At 38.0% G+C, this 10,027-nt stretch overlaps 1 protein-coding gene across 1 annotated transcript; it reads right to left on the reverse strand.

The window, feature by feature from the left end:
* Positions 1–2,026: 2,026 nt before the first annotated feature.
* On the reverse strand, positions 2,027–2,971 carry LOC115272536 (olfactory receptor 56A3). The gene has a single exon (XM_029915581.1). The coding sequence runs from the start codon at positions 2,969–2,971 to the stop codon at positions 2,027–2,029; it is 945 nt and encodes a 314-aa protein (XP_029771441.1).
* Between the last annotated feature and the right edge of the window lie 7,056 nt (positions 2,972–10,027).

The following is a 10,027-nucleotide window of genomic DNA, read 5'->3' on the forward strand; positions in this document are numbered from 1 at the left end:
CACCTAGAAAACTGATTTGAGAATTAACACAACAATCTGCACAACCTGAATCACAGAACTTGGCAGGTACGCAGTGCAGAGAGGTGAACTCAGAGAGAGAGAAGCCGTGGAGGGCAAGGAGCCATTTTTGCTTGTTGAGAGAGGATGGAGACCGGTGGGGGTGGAGAGAGTATGGGAAAAACGCCCTCCCCCAGAAAAAAAAAAAGCAGCTGGAGAGAAAATGGAAAAGTGGAAACAGCCCAAGGACTGAACAAAAAAGGGAGAAAGGAGAAAGGAGAGGTGAGGTTTTAAATTCCATGAAGACTCCACCTACCTTGTTAGGATATCCACTACCTCTTGGACTTTTACTTGTTCTCAGCTTAGGCCCCTATATTCAAATAATTTATCAATATTCATAATCTCACTTCAAAAATGGCCTACACAGAGAGTCCCTTCTTAATAATTACATGCAAAGTGGCCTCCTTTTCCTGCATCAGGTCACTCGAACACATCATGCCATCTTCTTTTTTTCTTTTTTCTTTTTTCTTTCTTTTTTTTTTTTTGGTAGCACTTATTGCTTTCTGAAGTGATTTATTTATTTAGAATCCCAGATCCTGATATGTCTGGCATTTATCAGGTGTTGAATATATATTAGATAAAGGACTAACCATTTCCAAATTTGTCATGAAGGGCCATTGTCATACCCTGTGGACATTCTGAAATATATTCTTAGATCAATCTCGAGTGTTATCCTTGATACAATGTTTAAATTTCCCATTTAGTTTCAACTGTCATAAATGGTAAAAGGGTTCAAGCCCATGCTTAAAGGGAAGAAGTATGGAAAGAAGGCTCATCAACAACATGAGTGATGCCTATCTAAATGCAAAACATGGTTTCATAGCTTCTTAGACCAAAAAATACATTTTAAAATAACTAGTTCACTGTCTTCATGTAGTAGATGAAGATGCTGAAACTCAGTGAGGCTAACAACTTGTTTCCAGTCACAATCTTGTATGTGGTTGTGCAAGTACTAGAGTCAGAACTTCTAATTCATCATCTCAGGAATTTTCTTTTTTTAGGTGCTTATGGTACTTATTTATACCTCATTTCTTTCGACCTCCTTCTATGTAGAAGAAAATATTTCTTCAATTTTGTAGGGTCTAGATTACTTTATATTCTGTCTAAATAGCATATGTATTCCTCAAAGATTGCATACTTGTTCTGTGTATCTTTGCGCCCTTGAACTCTAACAAAGTTACTATACCAGAGCAGTTGCCTGGAAAATCTTTGTTCAAATAATAGTACATCCAAACAGAACCCTATACACACATCACAAAGTGAATCTTTGAATTCTGAGGATAAAGCTTCAAGCACAGACAATGGTTTGAAGACACCAAGGAAGAGGCTTTGTGTGATAACTTCTCTGAAACCCAGTAAACCTCATTTCTCCATATGTGAGCAATTCTTGCAAGAACTTTACCATTTTGAGGGTTGCACCAGAAAAGGCACAGTCTTTGCTTGGTCAAAGGTAGGAAGAGAAGAAAATTATTGGCCTCATTTGAGGTAATGGAACAAGATTTACTTATGGACTCTAGCTATTATCCATCATTCAGAGCTGACATTTAAATACTGTGACCTTTTTCAACTGTGTTATGCATCTAGGTTAAACATAATGTTACAAGCAAAGACATTAATATATAGTTATATATTTTTTAAAAATACCTGTATAGAAATAGTAAATATGGTATTAACTGGGATTTATTTCTCAACTGTAGAACTCGTTCTCCTGAGTTCTCACATTTTAGACAAAATAGAACTAGAAAGATTGGGAAAAATTTTTTAAAAGTCACAGAAATGCCAGATTTTTCTTGGGGGAGCATTAGGGTTTGAAGCAGAGAGATAGAGTCAAAAAATTCTTTCAGATTTAAATTTACTTATTTTCGTGAACTTACATCCCAATTTATATTGAGCTATGGGTTTCAACCCAAGTTTTTACGAACTGATTTATAAGTCATCCTATGTTAGGAATGCAGAGATCCAGTTGTCCTTATTGCCACCCTTTCTTCAGTAATCTTTGGATTCCTTGCTTGATCTCCTGGGTTCGCACTCCATAAACTATGGGGTTGAGGGCTGCAGGGATGACATGGTGGAGGACATTGAGCAAGACTGGTACATCAGGAGAGACTTTCTTCTTCGCCACATGAGTGAGCACAAACACCAGAAGGATGGTGCTGAAGAAGAGGATAAGGATGAAGTGGGAGCCACATGTGCTCAGGGCCTTCGCCACAGCACCCTCTGCCTTGAGTCTCAGCACAGCTCGCAGTATGAGGGTGTAGGAGACAAAGATGAGGATGAGGTCAGATCCTAGCAGTGTCCAGCCTCCAGCAAACTGGAGGAGGCGATTGATGGTGACATCATCACAAGAGAGCCTGGAGACAGACATATTGGCACAGATGCAGTTCTCAATGACATTTCTCCCACAATAATGGAGCCGGGCAGAGAGGATGGGAACGGATACAGTAAGAAGTGCATTCCTGGCCAAAATAAAGACAGCAGCCTTGACTACAAATTGGTCAGTGATGACGGATGGGTACCTCAGTGGGTGGCAGATGGCCACATACCGGTCATAGGCCATGACCATGAATGTGCAGGACTCCATGGCAAGAAAGCAGTTCATGATGTACATCTGGAGGAAGCAGGCAAAGAAACTGATGGACTTGAGATCAAACCAAAAGATGGCCAGCACCTTGGGAATGACAGTGAGGCAGAGCACGATGTCTAACAGAGAGAGGATGCTGAGCAGGTAGTACATGGGCTGGTGTAGAGAGACCTCCAGCCGGATGGTGATTAGGAGAATAGTGTTAGCTCCCATGGCCAGGAGGAAGAGGAGGCTGAGGGGCAGGGACAGCCAGAGCTGCCAGCCGGGGTACCTGACAAAACAATTCAGGAGGAAGTCTAAAACTTTAGTAGAGCCATTTCCGTGAGTTGTCATCTTGTGGATTCTGTTTCTATAGCTTTTCTTTGATAATCTAAAAAGTTAGGATCAAAATTAAACTCTGACTGTGGTTAAAATGGAAGAAAAACTTTGGCTTCATTCTATGCAACTTATGTCTCCAGCAGGTTATTTTGCCTTAATTTGCACATTACATACAGAAAAAGAAATTAATTTCATTCTTTAGCAAATTTTGTTTCTCCTCATTTCCAGAATATTTCTAATGTCTTAGTGAAATAATCTTGTAAAATTGAATTAGTAATTGCAGTTAGCTATGAGCAGCATCTTTAATTTTGAACATTGTAATAAAACAGGTGCCCTGATTTCAGCAATGTGAAGGTGGTGAGATTGGTCTTCAGTAATTCCTCTCTGAATCCCTTTACCCAGTTGCCCAGATAATGTCCCCAGTTTCCAGAGCAGGTACTGTTCAGTGTTTCACTCCTTTCTTTATATGTGCCTTTTATTTACCCTTTGTATACGAGAGACACAAAGATTATCTTTGTTCTTAAGTAAGTGACAGTCTTCTGGGGTTGATAAAAAAAAAGATAAGGATAGATAAATATAAAGACAGGGATAAGAATAATGACAGAGCAGTATGCATAGTATTTTGAGAGTGTATTTGAAGATTAACTTCATTCACATGAAAGTAAAGTGTCCCAGGACTCCCCTCTGCTGACTTTTAAAAATGAGTCCAAAGAAGGCTGTGAAAAAGAGTTGCCCATTGCAGTGAGAGATGCCTGCAACATATTTGTAATCAGCATATCTGGAGTTTTTACAATTATGCTGTGTAGGGTTCCTAGACTTATTCACCTGGTATTGGGTGTTCTGTTCAGATGTCATCACATGTGTGGATTTCACTCTACTTCCTCAGTATTTAAACTTCACTGTTTTGCATTTGTTTAGCTAGCAACAAAATGCATGCAGTGTATTGAACAGATTTTCAATACTTACTAGGCACTGTGATAAAATATATTAGGGGCATTATCTTACTTGACTTTAAAACAACTATGTGACATATGTCTTAGATGATTAAAAATGAGGGAGATGAGGTGAAGAAAGGTTGAGAAAATTCCAAGGTCACTTACAGTAAAACTCAGTTTAGATGCAAAATTTTATTTTATTTTAAACTCAAATTTTCGTCACCTATACTGTACTATATCTAATCAGCAAAGGAACGTTGGTGAGTAGTCCCTCAGAATTTCTGAGCCCTATAATGCCCTGATACTGTGTTTGGTTCTTCAATATCTATAAAAAGAAAAAAAATCTATCCCCCTAGGTTAACAATTTTTGAAAGTTGATTACCGTAGTAGAGAGTTATTTTTGGAATGAGGGCTGAGTAGATAAGAAAGGGTTTTTAATAGAAGTATGAACTGAGAACTGAAACTAGTTTTTAATCATCAGAAAATGTGTGGGTAGCTATTAAAATGACACATTTGTTTTCATCTGTGTATGTCCTTGTTCCCAAACTTCTTGTTCTGATCACTTTGCTTTTTGTTAGATCTCAACTCTTCTTACCAATGGCCCTGGGAATTGTTGGGTCAGAGAAAGGTAGTAGATTACCCTCCCCTTCCCCAACTCCTCCTTTTATTCCTTTTGATGTTCTGCTTCAAAATCAAGGGAGTGCTTTCCTAGTAGTGTTTGCCAGGAACTGTGTGTCTGTCTCTGGAAGCAAAAGTAATTTCAAGACACATGAAGAGTTTACCTTAGCTCCCCCTCCTTTTCCTGTCGCTGAGGACAGCATATATTAACAATGTCTTGGTAAATTTCAGAGTGGTTTGAAAGTTGTCTCTTCTGTGCCAGTGAGACACTGTGCATGAGGTAGACTTGCTGCTATACCAGCTAATTTTATCACAGCACATGCAAATTTCAGTGTCAAATTCTGACACTATGTCCTGTCAAGATTTGTCTCTCGGACCAAATTTTTTATTCCAGCTTCTCCTCTGCTCACACCTTTTATAGTAACATTATAGCACCATTATTCTCAGCTTGGCCTCAAATCTCACCATAGTTAAGCTGGACGAAGGACCCCTGCTTGATTTCTAGAGGATCCAACCACATGGAAGCGCCTCTGCTGCAGGAGAAGAGGATCCATAAGGAAACCTAGAAGAAGCAGGTTTTTAAAATTTTTTTTTTAATTTTTCTGCGCAATCTTGGAATGAGTTATTTCCAGCAAAGGAATAATTTTCCATCTTATTTTAAAGTCTTCCTTTTTATCCTGTTTTTCTCTTTTCTCTATTCAACCAATAATTTATTCAAAAAGCAATGAATATCTACTCAACTCTAGAGCTGAAGTACTTGGATAGACACATATATTTCTCTTTTCCTTTTTCACTCTTACTCTGCAATTAGAAACTCTCTGTGGCAACAGTAAGACTGAGGCCCCACAGCTAGTGACTGCTTGCTTCCATCAGGAACAGGCTGAGGAAGTCAGTTGAAGCTGGTGACCAGTGCAGGGAATTAACTCGGGTTCGTTCCCTGGGCTCCAGGATGTAAGTATGTTATGACACCCTGGAAACACAGACCTGGCAATTTGGAGGGAATGAAAAGGGTTGCTTGACCTCATGGTATTTGCATAAATTTGTGAAACATTCCCACCAGTCCATCCTTCATTTTTAGATTGGATCCAGAGACAAAGAAAAGTAACCTCCTTCCCTCCTGGAAGCTTTTTCTATCATTAGCATTTCAGCTTTTAGAATATATTGAGTTAAGTTATTCTCCCTCTCTTCACTCTCATACCTATCTTTGTTTTCTGATCTTTGTCATGACACAGAGTGAATTTATATCTCCCTCAGATGAATAAAGTACATATGCACAGATTTTCTCTTGTATGGCTTCTAGATAGATTTCCAGACTTCAGACTAAAAACATTAATTCATTTTATAGCTATCCCAAGAATTTAATTTTCCACAGACAAGCATCAATTTAACTATATTCCTGGCACATGAACCCCTCAGATGTGGTCAAAGCAATTAAGGACCCTTTTGTTACACAGGACACAGTCTCTACTACCTCTGTTTAGACCACTCAAGCACCCTTGCCTAAAGAAACGACAGGGATACATATCTGGTCTGATGAAATAAGGCTCCTGCCTTCTGGCAAATCTTGGTGTCTTTGCCCCACCTGTCCCTCTCTGGGTTTTCCTTCACAGACTCACTTTCAGAGGATGCTACAGCATGGGTTCTGGCTCCACTGATGTTGGAACTCTGGACAATAAAGTTGAGACCCTTATAACCTCAGTGGCCTTAGGGATGCTGCCTTCGGGGAACCTGTCCATCCCTGTTCCCTTGAGAGGGAGATGGAAATCAAGAATAGCAATCTCAGGAGGCCCTTCTAGAACAGATAGGCATATAGTTAAGGAAGAGGATGGTTATTTCTGCCTGAGAAAAAGAGCCGTTGGGAACCTAGCCCTAAGAGACACTATATTGTCTATATGCCTGAAGTGGGTTATTTCTCTGCATGTCAAAGACTTACATATGCACTTGTGCATTCGTGTATATACATGCTATTATCTCCCTCCAAGGATGCACTAAATTTATCTACACATTCTTGTGGACTTCAGGCACGTGTTCAGTGAAGGACTGGTATTGCCTGAGCATGTTGCTAAATAGTTAGGTAATTGTTTATGATGACTTTAACCCTGACATCATAATGATAAAAGTGAAATGAGACAACAGTTTTACCTATTGAGAAATGAAATGCATTTTCCTGAAAGGATACCCATGTGAAAGTATTTTTGTTACAGTTAAAACTTACAAAATGTAATTTGATTTTAACTTAATAATTGTTATGAAACATGAAGTCTTCCTTTATTTTCCTTTGGGAACTTTGGAACCCACACTCTTCACATTATTGTATACTATTATCATGTCCTCTATATAGCTTTGTGCTAATGCTTTTATTTATTAATATGAATAATAAAATCTTATTTATTATCGATGCATTGCTCAAACTCCTGAATTGTGAGATCATGACCTGAGCTGAAATCAAGAGTTGGATGATTAACTGACTGAGCTGCCCTGACTCCCTGCTTAGTGTTTTTTAAATAAAGTTTTTGGTCATTTTGGTTTTCCTTTATCCGAATTATCTACTTATACTTTTTACTCATTTTTGCTCTTCTTTTTTCTTGATGACTTCCAGAATTTATTAACATTTTTAAGTTTTATTTTATTAAAACTTTTTTTTAACATTTTATTTACTTTTGAGATAGAGAGAGTGTGAGCAGGGGAGGGACAGAGAGAGAAAGACACACAGAATCTGAAGCAGGCTCCAGGCTCTGAGCTAGTGGTCAGCACGGAGCCCAACGTGGGGCTCGAACCCACGAACTGTGAGATCATGACCTGAGCTGAAGTCGGACGCTCAACCGAGCCACCTAGGTGCTCCCCCCACCAATTAAGTTTTAGAACATTTAATTATAGTTTTGGACATTGCTAATACCCTATCCTAATTTGTCCCCCATTTGTCTATTTTTGAACATGATGTCTTTTTTATCAATTTTTATTTAAATTCTAGTTAATTAATATATGTATGCTGAAATTGATTTTAGGCATAGAATTTAGTGATTCATCTCTTATGTGTAACACTCAGGGCTCATCACAACAAATGCCCTCCTTAATACCCATCATTCATCTCCCATTCACCTTTGTCCATCAACCCTCAGTTTGTTCTCTATAGTTAAGAGTCTTTTATGGTTTGCATCCTTCTCTTTCTCTTTTTTCCCTTCCTCGATGTTTTTCTGTTTTTTTTCTTAAATTCCACACATGAGCAAAATCATGTGGTATTTGTCTTTCTCTGACTGACTTATTTCCTAACTCCATGTCATTGCAAATGGCAAGATTTCATTCTTCTTTTTTTAAATGTTTATTTATTTATTTTGAGAGAGAGAGAAAGAGAGTGGGAAGGGGTAAAGAGAGAGGGAGAGAGAGAATCCCAAGTAGGCTTCATGCTGATAGTCCAAAGTAGGGTTTCATCTTATGGTCATGAGATCATGACCTGAGCTGAAATCAAGAGTCATACACTTAGCTGACTGAACCACCCAGGTGCCCCAAGGTTTTATTCTTTTTGATGGCTGAGTAATATTCCATTGTATATACCTATATCTATATCTGTATTTATATCTATATCTATCTATATCTATAGCTACATATCTATCCACATGTATATATCTATACCACATCTTCTTTATCCATTTATCAGTAGATGGACATTTGGACTCTTTCTATAATTTGGCTATTACTGGTAATGCTGCTATAAAAATCAGAGTGCATGAGCCCCTTCAAATCAGTATTTTTGTGTCCTTTAAATGCAATTGCTGAGTCATAGGGTAGTTCTTTCTTTAACTTTCTCAGGAACCTCCACACCGTCTTCTAGAGAGGCTACACCAGTTTGCATTCCCACCAAGCGTGTAGGAGGGTTCCCCTTTCTCCATTTCTTAACCAACATCTATTGTTTCCTGTGATGTTAATTTTAGCCATTCTGATAGGTGTGAGGTGGTATCTCATTGTGGTTTTGATTTGTATTTCCCTGATGATGAGTGATGTTGAGCATCTTTTCATGTGTATTTTGACCAACTGTATGTCTTCTTTGGAAACATGTCTGTTCATATCTTCTAATCATTTCTTAACTGGATTATTTGTTTTTTGGGCATTGAGTTTGATAAGTTATTTTTTTTAATTAAAAATGTTTATTTTGATGAGGTCCCAATAGTTTATTTTGGTTCTTGATTCCCTTGCCTTTGGGGATGTGTCAAGTTGGAAATTGCTGCAGTTGAGGTCAAGGAGGTTGTTTCCTGCTTTCTCCTCTAGGGTTTTGATAGTTTCCTGTCTCACATTCAGGTCTTTCATCCATTTTGAGTTGATTTTTGTGTATGGTGTAAAAAAAGTGGTCTTGTTTCATTCTTCTGCATGTTGCTGTCCAGTTCTCCCAGCACCATTTGTTAAAGAGGCTGTCTTTTTTCCTTTGGATGCTCTTTCCTGCTTTGTCAAAGATTAGTTGGCCATACATTTGTGGGTTTATTTCTAGATTCTCTATTCTATTTCATTGGTCTAAGTGTCTGTTTTTGTGCCAATACCATACTGTCTTGATGATGACAGCTTTGTAGTAGAGGCTAAGTCAGGATTATGATGGCTCCCACTTTGGTTTTCTTCAATATTTTTAGCTATTCAGGGTCTTTTGTGGTTCCATACGAATTTTAGGATAGTTTGTTCTAGCTTTGAGAAGAATGCTGGTGCAATTTTGATTGGGATTGCATTGAATGTGTAGATTGCTTTAGGTAGTGTTGGCATTTTAACAATATTTGTTCTTCCAATCCATGAGCATGGAATGTTTTTCCATTCCTTTGTATCTTCTTCAATTTCCTTCATAAGCTTTCTATAGTTTTCAGCATACAGATCTTTTACATCTTTGGTTAGGTTTATTCTTTGGTATTTTATGGTTCTTGGTTCAGTTGTGAATGGGATCAGTTTATTTCTTTTTGTGTTGCTTATTATTAGTGTATAAAAATTCAACCAATTTCTTTACATTTATTTGCTTTTTCAATCCATATGTCTTATACTACACTGATCCATATAGTATCTATTAGACACATGTAATGTGATAGTCCTGATTATCTATTAGCACCTGAAATATGACAGTCTTAACTAAAATATGCTAAAAATGTAAGCACTCAATGTAGAAGACCTAGCATACAAAAAAAGAATATAATATATTTAATCATTGAATTCTCATTTATTATGTTTTGAAATGATAGTGTTTTAGATATAATTCAACAAAATAATTATTTTTTTCCATAATATTTTATTGTCAAATTGTTTTCCACACAACACCCAGTGCTCTTCCCCTTAAGTGCCCTCCACCATCACCACCACCTCTTTTCCCCCCTCCCCCTTCCCCCTCAACCCTCAGTTCATTCTCAGCATTCAATAGTCTCTCAAGTTTTGCATCCCTCTCTCTCCCCAACTCTCTGTCCCTCCTCCGCTCCCCCTGGTTCTCCATTAGGTCTCTCTTGTTTTCCTGCTAGACCTATGAGTGCAAACATATGGTTTCTGTGCTTCTCTGCCT

The sequence above is a fragment of the Suricata suricatta genome, chromosome 11 (genome assembly GCF_006229205.1).
Source record: "Suricata suricatta isolate VVHF042 chromosome 11, meerkat_22Aug2017_6uvM2_HiC, whole genome shotgun sequence".
Classification (NCBI taxonomy): Eukaryota; Metazoa; Chordata; class Mammalia; order Carnivora; family Herpestidae; genus Suricata; species Suricata suricatta.